Source organism: Procambarus clarkii, chromosome 77 (assembly GCF_040958095.1).
Source record: "Procambarus clarkii isolate CNS0578487 chromosome 77, FALCON_Pclarkii_2.0, whole genome shotgun sequence".
NCBI classification, from domain to species: domain Eukaryota; kingdom Metazoa; phylum Arthropoda; class Malacostraca; order Decapoda; family Cambaridae; genus Procambarus; species Procambarus clarkii.
The window spans coordinates 23,041,195-23,063,749 of NC_091226.1; the positions used below are offsets into that span (position 1 = coordinate 23,041,195).

A 22,555-nucleotide genomic window follows, 5' to 3' on the forward strand; every position below is an offset into this window, starting at 1 on the left:
TCCCCCGTCCCGCTCTCTTTTCCTCCGTCGCCCTCTCTGTCCCCCCGTCCCCCTCTCTTTCCCCCCGTCTCTTTCTCTGACCCCCGTCCCTCCCTCTGTCCCCCGTCACTCTCTCTGTGCCCTCTGTCCCCCCGTCCATCTTTCTGTCCCCTTTTCCCCCCCTCCTTGTCTCCCTGTCCCATCTCTGTCCCCCCGTCCCTCTCTGTGTTCATCCGTCCCTCTCTCTGTCCCCCTGTCCGTCTCTCTGTCCTCTTGTCTTTCTCTCTGTCCCTCTGTCTCTCTCTGACTCTCTGTCCCTCACTTTGTCCCCCCGTCTCCCTCTCTGTGCCCCTGTCCCCTTCTCTGTCCTCCTGTCCCTCTCTCTGTCCCCCTCTCTGACCCTGTCTTCCCCTCTGACCCTGTCTCCCTCGCTTTCACTGTCTCCCTCTCTGTCCCTGTCTCCCTCTCTGTCCCTGTCTTCCCCTCTGTCCCTGTCTCCCTCTCTGTCCCCTGTCCCTCTCTTTCCCCTTGACCCTTTATGTCCCCCCCTGTCTCCCTCTGTCCCTGTCCCTCTGTTCCCTTTCTCTCTCTCTCCTTCCTTTCGCATTCTCTCTGTCTCTCTCTCTCTCTCTCTCTCTCTCTCTCTCTCTCTCTCTCTCTCTCTCTCTCTCTCTCTTCTTTTTTTCCCTATTCTTCTAAATGCAATAAATATATTTATACCAAAATAATTGCAATAATTAATAATTAGAACTAACATTTTAAAAACCTTTGCTCCAAAATGTTATGTCATAACATTTAAAACACGTTCTATTAAAACGTGTTTTAATAGAACGTGTGTTTTCTGTGTGTTCTATTAAAACACACAGAATAGTGTTAGCCTCTCATTGAAAGCTTGCATAACGCTTGTGTCGACCTGTGCTCAACATAGTGAAACCATACATATAATTCCGCATAGACATAATACCGCTTTGTAGGCAGACGTATTGCCCAGTGTATGGCTTCACATAGTTCATTGTAGTCGTGTATACAGCCTTCTACCGGCTTAATGTAGGCCTCCACATACATCATTACAGGCCTACATACATCCCAGTATAGGACTACACACGGGCTCAGTAAATGATTACACACATCCCAATATAGGACTACACACAGCTCCGTATAGGACTATACACATCCCAGTATAGGTCTACACACAGCCAGTATAAGCCAATATACAATGTTTCACAAACTAAAAATCGCTCTATACCCACAGGGCAAGTGGCTTAGTGCAGCTGCTCTAGAGGCAGAACTTCATACTTCCAAACTCTGGCAAAATATTGAAGTACGTGACCTTGGAGTTAACTTCCACCTAACCTACTACTGGGATACATTATTGAAGATCCTGCCGGAGAAGCTGACGGAGTGGGAGCAGCACCCTCACCGCTCCCCGACACTCGTCATCATCGGTCAGTAGTCAGCTTTACAACATTTATTTATTACTTAAATTATATTTTATTTACAAAGTAACTGCTAATGTTCAGTACATAAGTACTTATACCATCATTTATCCGGCAGAGTTCATTTGACGCATCCATTGCAAGTGTCTACCTACCAAGGGAACAGGCACTTCGCAACCGGTTGACACTTACATATTGCTTTGTGGATATTAGTGTTACCTGTTCTTGCAGTCAATTGTTACAGTATAATGCACTGGATCTTAACTCAAGTACAGATTTATTCACTCATTAAGAAAGTTTATCTGTCTAACAAGAAGTCAGATAGTAATTAATAGAATAAAATTAAGTCATTAAATTAATATTAGATTTCAGACACAAAAATAGACAATTCAGACACAAAAATGTCTGAATTGCGCTGGATGAGTGCATGTACTGCATGCAGTGTATGCATTATGCATGTACTCCAAACAATTCATGATGAATGCATGTACTCCAAATAATACATGATGAATGCATGCACGTTATTCAATTCATGATGAATGCATGCACGTTATTCAATTCATGATGAATGCATGCACGTTATTCAATTCATGATGAATGCATGCACGTCATTCAATTCATGATGAATGCATGCACGTTATTCAATTCATGATGAATGCATGTATTGCATATAATACATGATGAATGCTTGTACTGCATACAATAAATGATGAATGCATGTACTCCAGACAATACATGATGAATACATGTACTCCAAACAACATATGATGAATGCATGTGCTGCATACAATACACGATGAATGATCGAGTCATAACATGGAGGTTCCCTACAGCTGCGGCACTGCACTGGATGGAAGCAACTCAAGATGTGTACCAGAGCCAGGGACCCGAGGCAGCCGTCGCCTTGTATAGGACGCACATCAGTAGCTTCAAGGACCAACTCACCGGCCTCGCAGCCAACACTACTGTCGTCTTTAAGCTCCTCGACGACCTTAGGGTAATATGAGTATCTTTCTGTTCCTTGATTCCTAAAACAGTGTATTTTATTGTTATTTGATGTCCTACAGATACTGTTTCCAAGTGATACACTACTCTCAGGGAGCCGAGTATTTATTATGGACCTCGATACCCAGAGAGTAGTGCAACTACTACGGCTCTCGATATCCTGAGAGTAGTGAAACAATTACGGTTCTTGATACCCTAAATAGTAGTAAATCTACTACGGTTCTCGATACCCTGAGAGTATTGGGCAGCTACGTTCTCAATACCCTGAGAGTATTGGGTCTGCTATGGTTCTCGATACCATGAGAGTATTGGGTCTGCTATTGTTCTCGATACCATGAGAGTATTGGGTTTGCTATGGTTCTCGATACCATGAGAGTATTGGGTCTGCTACAGTTGGTGACTTGGCTTCTGGCTTTTTGGTAACTTTGGAGTTCCGTGTAGTGATGTTGGTAGTTCTGGGCAGTGTCGGATTATCCATTAGTCACAGTGCCTTGGGCTTACAAGGTTGTGGCTTATAAAAAAATTAAACGAAAAATTTTCCCCTTTTTCTACGGGATATTAAATTGATAACTTAATCCTATTAGGATTTATTTATGTTGATTACTTTCAACATTATTTTATTTAGGTATATCTTTCATATATGACCCCATATCTTAGAGATGCCTAAAGCCTAAGAAATTCTTAAACCGACAATTCATCCCACCAAGCTGTTTGTATGTTACCTGATGTAATTACTTTTCCTTCCGTGCGCCTTAAATTCTGGAGTTACTACAGTGGTAGTGTCACTGTTGCATTGTTATTGCTGCTACTACTGTTATTTTTTTTTTTTAAATAAAGCTGTTTTATAAGCAAAGAGTATTTCATATTGCATTCTGGTAAATTTTTGTATATATTATATTTTGCTAATTTTCAAAAATAACTTTAAAACCAGAATTCATTACAACGTGCATGAATGAAATATTAGTGATAAAGAAAAGAGAATTTACCCTCAGAGAGCCAGCGAACCAAATGCATGGAAAGCCATCAACACCCGGAGTAACTACCCGTTGTACAACAAGGCGGCGGTGGCGGCACTGTCAGGGACAGGTGTGATCATCTGGGACAGCACCGTGCCACTCTCCCGGGCCTACACCCTCCGCTGTGAGGCACAACTCCTGCACACTCCCCCGTGGCACTACTGGAACTGCCAGGACCCTTGCCATGTAGGGTACATCCTCGTCGACCAATATGCTGATATGATCATCAATAATTACTGTAACAAATACCTGAGTCTCGGCCAAGACTTTTGTGTCTAACTTTTATGTTTCACCTTCTGCTGCCATGTTGTGTCATCAAATATTAAGTAAGTTTATATTCACATTTATTTTCCTTTCGTGCATCCTAGAATTGTGACATATACACTAAATATGGTAAAAAGCTATTTGTTCAATTTATATAGCTTTATATTTATATTTCTGTATAGATAAATATTCCTTTGACAATATTCATCAAAGAATTTTTTTTTTTACAACGATGTAAATTATTAAAACAACCACTTAACCTTACAACATGAATTTTATTTATACTTATTCATATTCACATGAGAAATGGTTAAAAACATCATTTCTTCAAGGTTTAGTTTGCATTTAATACTTCACAATGACTCGCAAGAAGGAGGAAAGTATCAAGAAAGACATAACCGAGAGAAACGTGACCCTTTCTAACACAAAACAGAAGACAGTTCGCTATAAGAGTAGGAACACCGCTCACGTGGCCCAAAAAATGAGGTGATTTGATAAAATATTTCTCCCAAGATTGTCTCCAGAATGCCGTCGGGATGATGGGCAAATTGCCTCGGCTACCATCATCTTTTGTACAGTCGTGATGGTCGAGTGGTTAAGGTTTTCTGTACACCAGTTGCATAGTGTTCCTGGCAGTATAGGTTCCAGTCACTTCTGGGGTGTGGAGTTTTCAGTTATATATATATATATATATATATATATATATATATATATATATATATAATAATATATATATTATATATATATATATATATATATATATATATATATATATATATATATATATATATATATATATATATATATATATATATATATATATATATATGTTTCATTGAATCATTGAATATGACCGCATATTCTGTATTTATTATTTTCTGGTTTAGGGTTTCTATCCCTCTAACTATTTTCTTAGCATCAGGGCTTAATTGGAATAGGAGTTCTCCAAAACTCATTTTCGTACTTTTAAGGTGAAGAAAAGAAGTGATTTAACCTTCACCTTAAAAGTACGAAAATGAGTTTTGGAGAACTCCTATTCCAATTAAGCCCTGATGCTAAGAAAATAGTTAGAGGGATAGAAGCCCTAAACCAGAAAATAATAAATACAGAATATGCGGTCATATTCAATGAAACATGTTTGAAAGAAAACCTGCTGCCAGTATACACCAATATATATATATATATATATATATATATATATATATATATATATATATATATATATATATATATATATATATATATATATATATTATTATTAAATATGACCGAAAAAGTAAGATTAATAATACTAACACGAATTTTCTCGATCTTTCGTACGTTTCTTTTCACTGTTGGTGGTAATTCAAAAATCAATTCTCCAAAATTCATTTTTATTTCTAGTCTGACGTGACACTTGAGCGCGTTTCGTAAAACTTATTACATTTTCAAAGACTTTAGCTTACACATACACAACTGATTAGAACTTACACATCTTTGATTTGTTTATATCTACATTTGAGTGAGGTGGATGGGGTGAGGTGGTATTAATAGGGTATTAAATTCCTAAACACAAGACAGAACACGAAACAATGAGTATTGAATGGAAGTGATTTGTAGAAAGCCTATTGGTCCATATTTCTTGATGCTTCTATACTGGAGCGGAGTCTTGAGGTGGGTAGAATATAGTTGTGCATTAATTGGCTGTTGATTGCTGGTGTTGACTTCTTGATGTGTAGAGCCTCGCAGACGTCAAGCCGCCTGCTATCGCTGTATCTATCGATGATTTCTGTGTTGTTTACTAGGATTTCTCTGGCGATGGTTTGGTTGTGGGAAGAGATTATATGTTCCTTAATGGAGCCCTGTTGCTTATGCATCGTTAAACGCCTAGAAAGAGATGTTGTTGTCTTGCCTATATACTGTTTTTTTTGGAGCTTACAGTCCCCAAGAGGGCATTTGAAGGCATAGACGACGTTGGTCTCTTTTAAAGCGTTCTGCTTTGTGTCTGGAGAGTTTCTTATCAGTAGGCTGGCCGTTTTTCTGGTTTTATAGTAAATCGTCAATTGTATCCTCTGATTTTTGTCTGTAGGGATAACGTTTCTATTAACAATATCTTTCAGGACCCTTTCCTCCGTTTTATGAGCTGTGGAAAAGAAGTTCCTGTAAAATAGTCTAATAGGGGGTATAAGTGTTGTGTTGGTTGTCTCTTCAGAGGTTGCATGGCGTTTCACTTTCCTTCTTATGATGTCTTCGACGAAACCATTGGAGAAGCCGTTGTTGACTAGGACCTGCCTTACCCTACAGAGTTCTTCGTCGACTTGCTTTTATTCTGAGCTGTGGCTGAGAGCACGGTCGACATAAGCGTTAACAACACTCCTCTTGTACCTGTCTGGGCAGTCGCTGTTGGCATTTAGGCACATTCCTATGTTCGTTTCCTTAGTGTAGACTGCAGTGTGGAAACCTCCGCTCTTTTCCATGACTGTTACATCTAGAAAGGGCAGCTTCCCATCCTTTTCCATCTCGTAAGTGAAACGCAGCACAGAACTCTGCTCAAATGCCTCCTTCAGCTCCTGCAGATGTCTGACATCAGGTACCTGTGTAAAAATGTCGTCAACATACCTGCAGTATATGGCCGGTTTCAAGTTCATTTCGACTAAGACTTTTTGCTCGATGGTACCCATGTAGAAGTTTGCAAACAGGACACCTAGGGGGGACCCCATGGCGACCCCATCTACTTGTTTATACATGTACCCATCCGGGCTCAAGAAGGGTGCCTCTTTAGTACAAGCTTGGAGTAGTTTCCTCAGAATGTTTTCTGGTATGTAAGAGGAGTGCAGGCCGGATCACAATACACTCTGTCGGCTATCATCCCGATTGTCTCGTCCACAGGTACGTTGGTAAACAGGGATTCTACGTCCAACGAGGCTCTTATTTCTGTGGCCCGTGTGCCCCGCAGTAAGTCAACAAATTCCTTTGGAGACTTCAGGCTGAAGGCGCAAGGGACATAAGGAGTCAGCAGGCTGTTGAGTCGCTTCGCCAGTCTGTACGTGGGTGTGGGTATCTGGCTAATGATTGGCTGAAGTGGGTTTCCAGGCTTGTGTGTCTTGACATTTCCATACGCATATCCAGGTTTATATTTCCCAATAACCTTTGGCAGGTGGAGTCCGGATTTCTTGGCATTCACAGTTTCGATCAGTTTGTTGACCTTTGCTTTCAATTCGGCTGTAGTGTCCTTCGTTACCCTTTGGAATTTAGTTTGGTCAGAGAGTATGAGGTTCATTTTCGCCAGATATTCGTCTTTTTTAAGAATGACGTATATTGGCAACTTGTCATCTCTCCTGACAACTATCTCCTTGTTCTCACGAAGGCTCTTAGCTGCCGCTTTGAGCTCGGGGGACAGTATGGTGCTTCTGTAGTTGCTTCGATTCTTTCCTCCTTCTGCAATAAGTTCTGCTTGTAAGGTATCTTTGGTAATGACCTTCTTTTGTGTCTCGAGGTCGAATATGTCGTCCAACAGAATTTCCAACTCCACTTTCCGGGCCATCTCACTCGGTCTGGACATAACGTGACAGTTTATACCCAGATTTAGGAGAGTAACTTGGTCCTCAGTGAGGTTAATTCCTGCAAGGTTCAGGAAGCCATCTCTCGGTCGTGGAATTGCCATAGGTCCTCCATATAACGTTGTAAGTTTCTTGATAATCCTTGTTTCAGTGCTGAGGTGATGTCGGTCTGTGAGGATGTCGAGGTGTTGTTCAATGCGGGAACGGAGACTTTCGTCGATGTTGCTATTTCTCCATTCGTTTGTAGCATGAAGTAGTTGCGCTTTGTTGTCTTTGATTTCATTTTCTGCCTTGTATATCTGATCACGAATCAGATCTTGGCGATATTTTATCGTGAAGGCTTGATACCTTGCTGCTGGGTCGTGCGTTTTAATATTAGTATATTTTAGTAGCAGTCTTTCCTGAAGACATATATTATTAAATATGACCGAAAAAGTAAGATTAATAATTCTAACACGAATTTTCTCGATCTTTCGTACGTTTCTTTTCACTGTTGGTGGTAATTCAAAAATCAATTCTCCAAAATTCATTTTTATTTCTAGTCTGACGCGACACTTGAGCGCGTTTCGTAAAACTTATTACATTTTCAAAGACTTTAGCTTACACATACACAACTGAATAGAACTTACACATCTTCGATTTGTTTATATCTACATTTCAGTGAGGTGGATGGGGTGAGGTGGTATTAATAGGGTATTAAATTCCTAAACACAAGACAGACAAGCCTCGTTGGACGTAGAATCCCTGTTTACCAACGTACCTGTGGACGAGACAATCGGGATGATAGCCGACAGAGTGCATCGTGATCCGGCCTGCACTCCTCTTGACATACCAGAAAACATTCTGAGGAAACTACTCCTAGCTTGTACTAAAGAGGCACCCTTCTTGAGCCCCCGGATGGGCACATGTATAAACAAGTAGATGGGGTCGCCATGGGTTCCCCCCTAGGTGTCCTGTTTGCAAACTTCTACATGGGTACCATCGAGCAAAAAGTCTTAGTCGAAATGAACTTGAAACCGGCCATATACTGCAGGTATGTTGACGACATTTTTACACAGGTACCTGATGTCAGACATCTGCAGGAGCTGAAGGAGGCATTTGAGCAGAGTTCCGTGCTGCGTTTCACTTACGAGATGGAAAAGGATGGGAAGCTGCCCTTTCTAGATGTAACAGTCATGGAAAAGAGCGGAGGTTTCCACACTGCAGTCTACACTAAGGAAACGAACATAGGAATGTGCCTAAATGCCAACAGCGACTGCCCAGACAGGTACAAGAGGAGTGTTGTTAACGCTTATGTCGACCGTGCTCTCAGCCACAGCTCAGAATGGAAGCAAGTCGACGAAGAACTCTGTAGGGTAAGGCAGGTCCTAGTCAACAACGGCTTCTCCAATGGTTTCGTCGAAGACATCATAAGAAGGAAAGTGAAACACCATGCAACCTCTGAAGAGACAACCAACACAACACCTATACCCCCTATTAGACTATTTGTCAGGAACTTCTTTTCTACAGCTCATAAAACGGAGGAAAGGGTCCTGAAAGATATTGTTATTAGAAACGTTATCCCTACAGACAAAAATCAGAGGATACAATTGACGATTTACTATAAAACCAGAAAAACGGCCAGCCTACTCATGAGAAACTCTCCAGACACAAAGCAGAACGCTTTAAAAGAGACCAACGTCGTCTATGCCTTCAAATGCCCTCTTGGGGACTGTAAGCTCCAAAAAAAACAGTATATAGGCAAGACAACAACACCTCTTTCTAGGCGTTTAACGATGCATAAGCAACAGGGCTCCATTAAGGAACATATAATCTCTTCCCACAACCAAACCATCGCCAGAGAAATCCTAGTAAACAACACAGATATCAGCGATAGATACAGCGATAGCAGGCGGCTTGACGTCTGCGAGGCTCTACACATCAAGAAGTCAACACCAGCAATCAACAGCCAATTAATGCACAACTATATTCTACCAACCTCAAGACTCCGCTCCAGTATAGAAGCATCAAGAAATATGGACCAATAGGCTTTCTACAAATCACTTCCATTCAATACCCATTGTTTCGTGTTCTGTCTTGTGTTTAGGAATTTAATACCCTATTAATACCACCTCACCCCATCCACCTCACTCAAATGTAGATATAAACAAATCGAAGATGTGTAAGTTCTATTCAGTTGTGTATGTGTAAGCTAAAGTCTTTGAAAATGTAATAAGTTTTACGAAACGCGCTCAAGTGTCGCGTCAGACTAGAAATAAAAATGAATTTTGGAGAATTGATTTTTGAATTACCACCAACAGTGAAAAGAAACGTACGAAAGATCGAAAAAATTCGTGTTAGAATTATTAATCTTACTTTTTTGGTCATATTTAATAATATATGTCTACAGGAAAGACTGCTACCAAAATATATATATATATATATATATATATATATATATATATATATATATATATATATATATATATATATATATATATATATATATATATATATATTCACATACAGTATACATAGTGTATAGTTTTCATCTTAAAGGCTGTATTATAATATTGCTTTATTTTTCTAGATTACCAATACTATATGGTGTTGCTGTACATGAATCAAAAACATTTATCATCAATTGGTGAGGCAGCTACTTATTTGAGGATCGCTTATTTTATTTGAGCTTATTTTAAGTTGAGGCAGCTTATTTTATTTGAGCAATGCTCTGCTGATTTCTCTACATTTAGCATTGAACAAATGTGTGTCCAAGACTTCTTCCTGTTACACAATCTGGCTGTGTGTAACAGGAAGAAGTTACCTCAGATGACGGCCAGTCATACATGGAATCAGGAGAGAACAAGAAATGTAAGCCTAATCTATTAGCCCCCACCTGCAAAATCTGAAATTGAAATTGAAATTGAAATAAGTTTATTGAGGTAAAATACACAAAAAGGGATGAGGTAGCTCAAGCTATTCTCACCCCGTTCAGTACATCGTGTTAATATATACATAGACACACTTCACAAACAATAAACATATTACCGAACATTTTGAGAGATAAACATTTAGATTTCCTCCTTTACACAAGTAGTATGGTATCAGACGTACATACAAATAGTTTTATGACCTAGGTATACTATATAGGCAATTTGCATGAGACATGCAGATAATTCAACAATAGATTACAGTCTTGGTGCAAAATTCTTATATCTCTCAAGAATATCATCAACCTTTCCATTGTGACACATCCAGGCTATTTGTTCAACAACAGTCCTTTTCTCAGTGTTTCTATATATATCAACGGACAATCAAGAACGTAATAGGCAAGGGTTTGAGACCTTAAAATATCACATAGTTTACACTTCGTGTCATTATCATGCACACCTATCTCATATTCCCAGTAATATTTGTACCCAAGCCTGAGCCGCATGTGCACAGATTCACTCCAAGCATTTCTCCTTTTACCATAAGTGAAATGGGTGTTTTGACTCACATACATGTAGTGTTTCATGGTTTGACTTCCCTCATACATTATACCTATCCTCGCCACTTCTGCCTGTGCCTGAATATTTCTGATTTTGCTTCTTATTTGTCTCATTGTGAATTCGCATTCGATGTCAACTTGTGGTTTTGATGTGGTACGTTTGGCCAAGTCATCCGCCACCTCGTTGAGCACTATTCCAACATGAGATGGAATCTACATGAATTTCACATTGTGACCTTTCAGCTGTATCTCAGTTATCCTTTTCTTATAATCCTCAACTATGGACATGAAGACTGGATTTCGAGTGGATTGATTCCTTAAGAATCAAGTGCTCCATGGCTATCAACAAATACAAAAACATCTTTGTTGTCATGACGTACTTCCTCCAAACACGCCAGAATGGCCTGCAGTTCAGCTTGTGTGGATGATATATAATTACTAAGTCGAAGTTCAGTTATCCTGTCCACAGTCCCATACGCAGTATATTCCCTTATTAGGACACCACACCCTGCCATGCCATCCTCCGCCACCGACCCGTCACAATATACATGTAAACTATTGCCTCTTGATAACCGAGATATCATACTTCCATACAAACACCGTAATTGTCCCGGTTCATGATGAATCTTTTTCACCTTGAGGGGTACAATTTCGACGTCTATTTTCTGTACTTTCCAGGGAGCAGTCCTATTACACTGTCGAGAGGGTTAGCAGCAGTCAAGTACACCGTATTTCCTGAGGTCTTGAGCTAATCCCCTCGTATAGCATGTCTCTCTCAGTTTCCTGGAAGTGTGTACGTCACTCAAGCAGGTCTGAACGCTCTGAAACAGCTTATCCCCTCCTTTTCTCCGCATGAAACGAATAGATACTCTAGCGTTAATGTCACGGACTCTATCATACACACACTGTAAATTTAATTCTATTCTCATTATTTTAATCATTGCATTTCTTTGACATCCAAGAATAATCCTCATAGCCTCGTTCTGTATCAGCTCTATTTTCTGAATTCTGCCTTGGCCTGTGTAAGACAAAACGGGTGCTGCGTAGTCTATCTGGGACCGAACAGTGCTTATGTATAACATCCGCAAGATAGGTACCCAAACACCTTTACCAGAAAAAGCCAGTGCTTTTAGAGGATGCAGACGGGCTTTACATAAGGTGCTGATATGATTTATTTCAGCATTTTTACTCTCATGTGTATCCAACATACATGCCCAGATTCTTGTACTTCTGAACACGGCTCAGTTCCACACCATTTAGAGTAAGTGTTATATTTCTTCGTTTCCTATACTCATATTTGGTTTTATCTGCATTTATAACTAAGCCTAACTTGTGACAGGTTGTACTAAGTATGTTGAGAGCAGTTTGTATTTTGTTCCCAGAAGTGCCTTGTATAAGAATGTCATCAGCATATATGATCATCGTGACCCCTGGAGGATACTTCTCTGATGTATCCTCCAGGGGTCCAGGGGCTAATCTGTTCATTAATACATTTAATAAGGTGGGACTTAAAACTCCCCCTTGGGGGGTACCTGACTGAAACCTCCGTTCCTCAGACATGTTTCCCTGGTAATACACCTGAACTTTTCCCCCTTGTAGATAATCCCTTATCCAATGTAGCAATCTCCCTGTTATTCCCAGATTGGCTAATTCGTATAAGATTACTTCCCCATTGGCTTTATCAAATGCTCCTTACAGATCAACAAAAACTCTACAATTGTCATCCACATTAGACAAAGACTTTAAGAGACAGTCCGCAGTAATTTTGCCTTTGATAAAACCAAAGAGATTATTGGACATGTTATCACCTACAAGGTAGAGTAGCCTATTTAACAAAATCCTCTCTATCATTTACAAAAGCAGGATGTTAAGGAGACAGGCCTGTAGCCTCCGTTTGACTTAGGGATAGGAATGATGACCGTCTCCTTCCATTTTCTTGGTAACTTTCCCTCCCTATAACTCATGTTAAACAAATCAAGTAAGGGTTTCAAATCAAATGCAATTCAAATCAAGTAAGGCAAGTAAGCCGGTTTCATACCAGCTAAATAATAAAGAATGTCATATGTTACTCCATCTTTCCCCGGAGCAGTAGAGCTGCCACTTTTTATAGCATTCAGTAGCTCATCGTAAGTTATCTCAGTGCATGTTACTAATCCTGTATTTCAAGCACATAAAGTTATTCCATTTCTAATATTTTCCCATCAACCTGTCCTCTTGAAAAGAACGTCACTTTTGGCCGTTTGCCCGTATGGCCGAATTTGGACGTAATTTTAAATTGAAAAAAAATGAAAATAAATTTGGGATTTTTTTTTTCAACAACAGTAAGTTAAGGTCCTCTGATAGGTTAGGTGGGCAGGAAATTCTCATAAAGTTTCAAAACGTTATGAAAAACGTGAATTTAAAGTGTCTTCTTATAACCCCTGCGCGTAAGCGGGATGACTCAAATAGAAAACGGAACAGAACGTCACTTTTGTGAGTCGATTTCATTTCAAATTACGTCCAAATTTGGCCATAGTGCGCATACGAGCGAAAAGTGACGTTCTTTTTAAGAGGACGGGTTGTCCCATGACTCAATGATGACTCTCGTGCCTGCAGGTAAGGACTCCATACCAGCAGCACTAGCCCATTTATCTACTAACTCATTAACAACCTTCCCAGGATCTGAGTGAGCAATGAATTTGGTCTTACAACCCCTGATTTTATTTACTGCTCTCCATATGTCTTTAAGGTTCTTAGTATTACCAATGGACTGAGCAAAGTCTTGCCAGTGTCTGTCCCGCGCCTCCTTCCTCACCTGACTGCATTTCCTAGCCACTTCCAACATTGTATTTTTATCTTCATCCCTCATTCCATTGTTTAACCATTCTTTATGTGCACTCCGTAGCATTCTCACCTACCCCTTAACTTGCTTATCATTGGAATATTTAAATTTCTTAGGTCCATGCGTCTTGCTGCCCCTGCCCCCGTTATTTTCTCTCTGTACTCATTTATCTATGTTCTCGACCATGTCCTCGTAAAAACTATCAACGCAAAGCGGCGTGTATTGTTGATACCAATCTCCCATATTTTGAATAAAATAATTTGTCATATTTTTATTAATATTTAGTCTTGTCCTTTGAAAGTGGACTTGTTTTTTCCCCCAGTGGTAGTTCAATTTTCAAGGCAAAGTGGTCACTAAGTAGTTCCCGAACAACCCGAGCCTCCCCCATAATCCCCTGAGAGTTTAACATGCAGGCATAGTCAAGCCGTCCTCCCCTGATGTGAGGTGGTTCATTGTTTCCCAAGAGACAGGTATCTGGATGATCTTGTAGAAACTGTAACCACTTGACCCCATTAACATTAATACTACCCACTGTCTCAAAGCTTGTGTGCCGAGCATTAAGGTCCCCAATGAGCAGTGAAGGATTAGTATAAATGCAGTCAGGTAGATAGTGAGCGTCGAAGCAGTTCCTGGATACATACAAATTAACTACAATAAATTCCCCTTCCCTTAATGATAATTTAACACAGACACTGTCTATACCTTGCGTTTTTGACGGGGGTTCCACTAACTCTGCTGGTATTTAGTTCTTAACATAAATCAACGTCCCTCTGATGTTATTTGCGGCGAAGAGTCTAACGTCGAGCGTCCCCAACGTGAAGTCTACTGACATACTAAGCCTCCCCCTAGTATGCTGTACAAAACCAGTACACCTCGGGTTATTGCGTTCAAATGGAGTAAAACAGTCGATCGCAATAATCTGAGCAGAACCACCACTTAAAACTACTTAAGAACTACACCTGCCACTCCCCAACTGACCTGGCAACCAGCGGAGGCTGGGTGTCCCCCTTGGACATGCGGGGTCACCTGTCACACTCAGCTGACCTGCACTACCACCAACCTCTAAGTTCCCAAATCGCCAAAATTATCACTAACATAAATCCCTACACACGCAAGTTCTGGTGAACATTCCCTGAACTTCCCAAAACTCACAAAATCACTAAAACACATCGCCAGAGAATCACTATCTCCTAACCTGAAAAAAATTCGCTAAACTCGCGAATATTAAACACCTGTCAAGATCTCCCTGATAGCGCCTGAGCGGCAAAAGAACACGTGGGACTGAACAATGTTAAATGAACACTACCATAAACATTGTTCAACATCGCTGCAAACATTGTAACGGGGGTGGGGAAATGACTCTCTCTTGTCCATTATTCCAACCCCCCCAGTTAACTAACGAAGCCGGGGGAAACAGCTCTCTCTTGTCCGTTATCCCGTCCTCAGTTCTAGAGCACCTATTCTAGAGCACCTCCAGAGTTCCTAAGGCAACCTCTCTCGTTCAACACCTTGTAACCTAGGTATTCGATTACCTAGGTGCTACAACTACAAGGCATTATAGCTTGATCAGCTACCCGAAACTCTAGAGAGAACTCTAGAGCACATTTCACTGCCACAAACGTCTAAGAGAAACGAAAGGAAAGAAATGAATAATGAAGTAATTAGTGAGGGGTTGGGGTGAGAGAGGTAGAGAGGTGGGGGGAGCGAGGAGGGTCATTAGTTGAAAGGGAAAGTTCGGAGAGGGGTGGAGGGAGAGGAGTAGATAGATAGAAGTAGATAGATAGAAGTAGAAGAGTAGATAGTAGAAGTAGAAGAGTAGATAGTAGAAGAAGAAATACTGCCACCATCCATTCTAGACCATTACATACAAGATAAGGAATGGAACTTGTCTGTATCACAAAATTCTCAAAGATGTTAACACGAGGTCATTATTAATCTGTTCCATCTGTATCATGTACTCATTAAATCATGAATCCGCAAAGGCTTTCTCATCTCAACTCAAAAACTCTAGAAAACAAAGTTAAAGACCATTTAAATAATAAATTCAATTATATTTCACTTGATAAGTATCATAATTTAAGCAATTCAATTAAAATGTTAAAGATTAATATTCAATGTGAGCCATCATCCAAGAATTTGAGAACCCTACAACTTGACTGCCCCTGCTTCTCACACAACATTTGTAAGCACGTTCATGTCACCTTAATGCTCAACTCACCAAGTGTCTGCCTATAGCTATATTGAGAGGGGGGGGGGGGGGGGGTTGTAGTTGACAGAGACTGTCCCGCCCTGCCGGCCGACAGCCTCCCTGGCTAGGCCGTCTTCTCTGCTCTGTTGGCTGGCTCCTGTTCTTCTCTATCCCTATGCTCTGCTCTCCGAGTTGGGGAACCTAGTAACTAACTCCGCCCACAAGTAGATAGCCTCAGGCACTCTACCAAGCCACTCCTTAAACGTCGGCATGTTTGAAGGCTACCAGGCTCCAATTATAAGATTAGCAGAAGCAAGGTGAAATTAGCATGATCTGACCTCAGGTCACTTGAGGTCATTAACGCTTAGAGGTGTGAGTCTCAGGCCGACCAAACTGGCGCCTTCTCAAATCCTTGTCTCTGACTCATATACTATATATATTTTAAATAAACTAAACCAAACACTTTTACAGTGTTACATTTAGAAACAGGATGGGTCCAAGTACTGAGCCCTGTGGGACTCCGCTGGTGACATCTCGCCACTCTGATGTCTCCTCCCTCACGGTTACTCGCTGTTTTCTGTGGTTTAAGTATTCCCTTATCCACTGCAGCACCTTCCCTTTTACTCCTGCCTGTTGCTCCAACTTTTTTAACAACCTTTTATGGGGTACTGTGTCAAAGGCTTTCTGGCAGTCCAGGAAAATGCATCGGCCCACCCTTCTCTTTTCGGTCTAATTTTTGTTGCCTGGTCATAGATTTCTAGTTAACCTGTGAGGCATGATTTACCATCTCTGAACCCATGTTAGTGGTGCGTTACAAAGTTATTTCCCTCCATATGCTCTACAAGCTTTTTCCTCACGATCTTCTCCATCACCTTGCATGGTATTCAAGTTAGGAAACCGGCCTGTAGTTCAGTGCCTCTTTCCTGTTACCCTACTTGTATATTGGGACTACATTAGCTGTCTTCCAACTTTCTGGTAGGTCTCCTGTGTTGTGTTGTGTCCTGTTATACACCATAGAGAGTGGCATACTTAGTGCTTCTGCACCTTCCTTTAGTATCCACGGTGAGATTCTGTCAGGCCCAACAGCCTTTGTCACATCCAGCTCCTACAGACACCTTTTGACCTCATCACTGGTGAGGTCAAATTCCTCCAAGGTTGCTTGGTTTGCCTCCTGCTCATTTAGTGCAGGGGCTTCTCCTTGTTCTATTGTGAAGACTTCCTGGAATCTCTTGTTGAGTTCTTCACGCACCTCCTTGTCATTGTGTAGCTGTTCACCCCTTTTCTTAATTTCATCACTTGTTCCTTCACTGCTGTTTTCCTCCTGATGTGGCTGTGGAGCAGCTTTGGTTGGGTCTTGGCTTTACTCGCTATGTCGTTTTCAAACTGTCTCTCTGCTTCCCTCCTCACTCTGAGGTACTCATTTCTGGCCTTTTGGTATCTTTCCCTGCTCTCCGGTGTTCTGTTATTTCTGTAGTTTCTCCATGTTCTTTTATTCAGTTGCTTCGCTACCTTGCATTCCTGGTTGAACCATAGATCTTTTTGTTTTGTTTTTCGTTTCTCTCCTTTTGAACCGAGATAAACCTGTCTGCAGCTTCCTGGCACTTCTGGGTGACAAAATCCATCATGTCCTGCACAGTCTTGTCTCTAATTTTTTTTTCCATGGTATTCCCCTTAGAAAGTGCCTCATCTCGTCATATTTTCCTCTTCGGTAATTTAGTCTTTTCCCCTCCGATCCCATCCTTGGATAGGTTATCCCAACCTCCACCAAGTACTCAAAAGTCAGTACACTGTGGTCACTCATCCCTATGGGGGCTTCAACTTTGACTTCCCTTATTTCTGACTCATTCAGGGTGAATATCAAGTCGAGTCTAGCTGGTACATCATTGCCTCTCACTCTTGTGGGTTCCCTGACATGCTGGCTCAGAAAGTTCCTTGATGCCACTTCCAAGAGTTTAGCTCTCCACGTATCTGCACCACCATGTGGGTCCCCATTGTCCGAGTCTATCTTTCCATGGTTGAAATCGCTCATGATTAAGAGTCTTGAGCCATTCATGCAGGCAACTGATGCTGCTCTCTCTATTATATTATTGGTTGCCATGTTGTTTTTATCAAACTCCTGTCTGGGTCTTCTGTCATTTAGGGGAGGGTTGTAAATGACTGCCACTATTATCTTAGGTCCACCCATTATTATAGTTCCTGTTATGTAATCTCTGAACCTGTCACAGCGCGGAATTTTGATCTCATCAAAACTCCAGTCCTTCCTTATCAGCAGGGCCACTCCTCCACCTCCTCTTCCTTCCCTCTCTTTCCTTACTATATAGTAGTCCTTTGGAAACACAGCATCTGTTATGACTCCTGACAATTTTGTTTCCGTGAGTCCTATTACATCAGGGGTGTCTTCTTGTGCCCTTTCTACCAGTTCACTTGCTTTATTGGTAATATCATCAATGTTTGAGTACATTACCTTAAAGCTCACTTTCTTATATCCATTTTCAGCCTCACTCCCCACAAGTGTAGGAAGTTGTTCCATGGTCATTGCTACTTGGATAGGCTCATCCTACTGTGAGGTAGTTGCCAGGGGTTCAGGGGGAGGTGGAGTGGGGGATGGAATTATTAGGTCTTGTTCAGGCCTGCCTGAGGCAGGAAGAAGTCCGGGGGGCGAGGGGGCAGGGAGTGCTTGAGGTTGGGGGGCAGGGATTGCTTGGGGAGAGGTCACTCCCTCCTGTGATGTAGTTGACAGGGGTTTGGTGGGAGGTGGAGTGGGGGATGGAGGGCTTAGGTCATGCCTGGGCCTGCCTGAGGCAGGAAGACCAGGCGCTGGGAAAGCAAGGGATACTCGGGGTAAGGGGTGAGGGAGGATTTGTGTGATATAGTGTGATATAGGGGGCATTGTGTAGGGGCAAGGTAGGGTTTGTGCTGGGGGTTAAGGGGGGTTCTATTGGGTGGTGGGTGGGGGTGTTGCATTCCCCTCTGGGGGTTCCCGAGTTGCTGGATTGGGGTTCCCCACTCCCCTCTGGGATTGCCGGGATGGAGGCTGAGGTTCTCTGGCTCCCTTCCCTCTCCCTGTGCCTTTTCCTTGCATCTGCTGCTCTTACTATCTCGTCCCAGGTCATGTCCCTCTGAACTTATACCTCTTTGTAGTTCCTTGCATACCTCAGTTTGCTCTTCTTTACTAGGATGTCCTCTTTGATGTCCTCGCTCTTGAATACTACCTTGATCAATCTCTTATTGTCTCTGTTGTACTGACCAATCCGGAAAAACTGTTCCATGTGGAAGTGTCGCTAAGCTCCAACACAACCTACATTAAGTAATGCTGGCAGACCGGTTTATCACATTTTACAGTTACGGACATAACAGCTCACGACACCGTATTAAAACGGCAGGGGGGGGGGGGGGGAATAACAATACAGGCAATAGTTTATCTGATCAACCTTGGTTGTGTTACGTTAGACTGTGTACATCTGCGACCAACAGTCAGGTGGAACAAGACAGGACACTTGACAGTCGCCGCATGCAGCTCCGTACAGGAGGGTTGGGACAGGTTATAGGATAACTGTCAGTGACGAGGGATGGTTCCTGCCGTTATACGTATCGGGGCAAATATCACTACTACATTAATGCTATCTTACACACTTTGTGTAAATTCCCTTCCCCGTCCACCTAATTTGTAAATTCTCTTCAACTAGTATTACAACTTGAGACTAAGAGCACAATGTTAAATATATTGAGTGTACCTATATGGCCTATGCATGCCCGTCTAACCATACGTTTAACTGTTAGGAGAGGCGAGTACAACGTACTCTGCACAAGGTTAGTGGAACAACCCACCAGCTTAATGTACAAGGCAGCATAACTAACCAAAAATTACCAATTATTCTGTAGACTTCTTAATAACTTCAACAAAGTGTACAGTAAAGCCACTATACCTGTAAAGTCTTGATATAACCCATATGCTCGCTCAAAGCTGCCTCAAGCTTCAGTAAGAAACTGTTGCACTGTCACACATACTTGAAATTATTCATTATATTAAACACAATAACACCATAGGCCTACTGGACCATGTGAGGCAAGTCTTCACGCCCAGTTTTCCGAGGTGTAACAATGAAAAATAGAATTGTTGAATTATGCTGCACGTCAGTGTTCTATTTCTTCATCTATACTTTTCAACTGGCATTCCATCTATTCAAATTTTTGTCCAGTCTATATGTTAAGAAATCGTTCATAGTCTTAAGACACTAAATATGAACAGTTAGAATTTTAATGCCTCCTGGCACTTCAGTCACTAAATAATAATAAAGTTAATGAAGTCTGGCACTTCAGTCACCTCCTGAAGAGTAACTGCCGTGTTCTTATTCACTATATATAAACATTACAGAAATTAACCCACATTATATACTAATGTTACAGGATATTTATGTTTTTTTATTTATATATACAATAGTTCTTACATTCTTGTACTGCCACTACCACCCATAGCATTTTGGGCAAGTTCTTAATCCTAATATTCCCCTTAATACGTCCCTCCAAATCGTTTAAGAACCAGGTACCCATTTTAATGTTTGGTAAACAGAGGCTACAGCTAAGGACTGGCGCCCAGTAAATCCTACCCGGCCAGGATACGAACCCAGGCCAAAGCACTCGCGAAACGCCAGGCGAGTGTCTTACCACTACGTCATGGGGACTGCAATTTTTATATTTCAGTACAACGAGCAAATCTGCTCAGCATAATGCAATAAAGATATTAAAGCTTTGGAAAATTAGAATTCTCGTCCCTATATATATATATATATATATATATATATATATATATATATATATATATATATATATATATATATATATATATATATATATATATATATATATATTTGAAGATATTTGAATATTAAACCAAGCTCGTGTAAGTGACCTGCTCCTGAAGCAACAGTGACCCCACGTCGCTACGTCACTCCGTAATTGTTTTCATAATCGACACTATTCATGCCCGAGGCCCTGACAAGGCTAATTGTGGCCTCCGACATCATGGGCTTCAATCTTTATACACTTAAATTTTTATGTATCTTTTACCTAAAAAAATGAAACATTTGGGTAAAGTTAAAGTTTTTTTTTTTTTTTTTACATGCAAAGCATGCAATTTAAATACAATAAAAACAATACAGAATACATAACAGAACAAAATAAAACAATAGACCACCGGCCAGAAGGGCCGACAGCATAGCACAACAAAACACAAACACGAGAAATGCATAGAAAAATACAGCATACATCAAGACACAAAACATAATACAATGGCAAACTAGCAATCACAGTAACATCACAAAACAAAACCTTCAGAAAAACAAAACATACATCAAGAGGCATAACAGGAAACAGAAAAGGACAAACACAATACATTCCAAACAAAACATAAAGAACAAACACGTACAACAGGTAAAGCAATATAAAAAACACCTGGTCAAACGTACAGCACAGAAACAATACAGGAATAAAAAAAAAAAAACCAAGCCATCCGCCCCGTAAACAAAGGGCGAGGCCAAAATAAACAATAATAATAAACAAGCAAAACACGCACACCTGAAAACAAAACAGGCACAAACACAACAACATACATACACTGGCCTGAAGGACCGAAAATAAATCAACAAAGTACATCAAGAAACATAACAAGACACTTCATCACAAAACAAATCAATGCAAATTTATACCAAGACACTAAATACCGGCCTGAAGGGCCGACAACAAAAACAACAATGAACAGAAACATAATGAAACACAAGAAAAAGAAACAACAATACCGGAAATATAAGAAATACAACAAAACAACGGTCATGAGAACAAACATAACACCGGCGTGAAGGACGCACAATAGGTACAACACATTGCAAACAAACTACAGGTCCAAGCACACACCAAACACACAACAAGCACACAGACTACTCAAATTTCTCATACTTATCCGGCCACTCCGCCGCCGGGAATCGAACACAATACGCCTCCCAAAGTAACATTACGTCCTCCGGAACAGGTTCATTATGAACCGTACGAGGATCAAGCATTAACTCCGGCACATCCACAATAAAACACCGAGCCCATCGAACCCAGATGGAAGAAGGGCACCACGGAACAGGACGCACACGGTCAACAATTTCAAACCGCAAAGGATTCTTATCATCATGCGCCACTCCGGAGGCCAAGACGAGAGGGAGAGGCTCCTTCCCACGAGGCCGGGCAATGGGCAGCGCACTGGGAGCCTCATCGGCTGCCTCACAGGGCCCCGCGTCAACCACCGAACGTTGTACCTGCTGGGACCCCCCACGCTTGGCATCCTTCTTCAGCACCAGCTTGATGCCTCGGCTCGCGCCAGAACCCACACCATCCACGTCTGTAGGAGCAACCACCCCCCACTGTGGAGAACCTTCTGCAGGAGAAAGAACAGGAGGTAAATCAGACGCACAACCATCGTCAACAGCAGACACATGGACGTCAGCCACCACCAGCGACGTAGAGCGCGAAGCACCCGGAACCGCCACATCATCGCCCGAAGCTCCACCTGCGTCGTAGTCCTCCACATCAGCCCAAGCAGTAGAAGAACGCCTGGACCGCTTGGGCACTGGCCGCACATCCTCACAGCCGGAGGCGGACCCAGAACCACGGGCCTCACAAACCGGGCGGACCCAGAACCACGGGCCTCACAAACCGGGCGAACCGACGCCCGTCGCAGTACGGCAGCAGCCTCAACCACATGGGGAACCGGGCTGCACACAACAGGATGCTCCACAGCCCCCCAACACCCAGCATAGCCGTAACACCTGGCGAGGGTGCAGGACCAGGCGCAGCA

General features: G+C 41.7%; 1 protein-coding gene across 1 annotated transcript; it reads left to right on the plus strand.

Annotated features, from left to right (window-relative positions):
• The first annotated feature begins 773 nt into the window (after positions 1–773).
• On the plus strand, positions 774–3,780 carry LOC123747132 (uncharacterized). Its single transcript, XM_045729150.2, has 3 exons — positions 774–1,424; positions 2,249–2,412; positions 3,413–3,780. The coding sequence occupies exons 1-3, from the start codon at positions 1,196–1,198 to the stop codon at positions 3,713–3,715; spliced, it is 696 nt and encodes a 231-aa protein (XP_045585106.2). The 5' UTR covers positions 774–1,195; the 3' UTR covers positions 3,716–3,780.
• The last annotated feature ends 18,775 nt before the right edge of the window (positions 3,781–22,555 follow it).

Coding starts and splice junctions, on each gene's coding strand:
- LOC123747132 (XM_045729150.2), top strand. CDS start 1,196: ATGTTTCACAAACTAAAAATCGCTCTATACCCACAGGGCAAGTGGCTT. Junction 1,425..2,248: donor CCCGACACTCGTCATCATCG/GTCAGTAGTCAG, acceptor GGTTCCCTACAG/CTGCGGCACTGCACTGGATG. Junction 2,413..3,412: donor AGCTCCTCGACGACCTTAGG/GTAATATGAGTA, acceptor ATTTACCCTCAG/AGAGCCAGCGAACCAAATGC.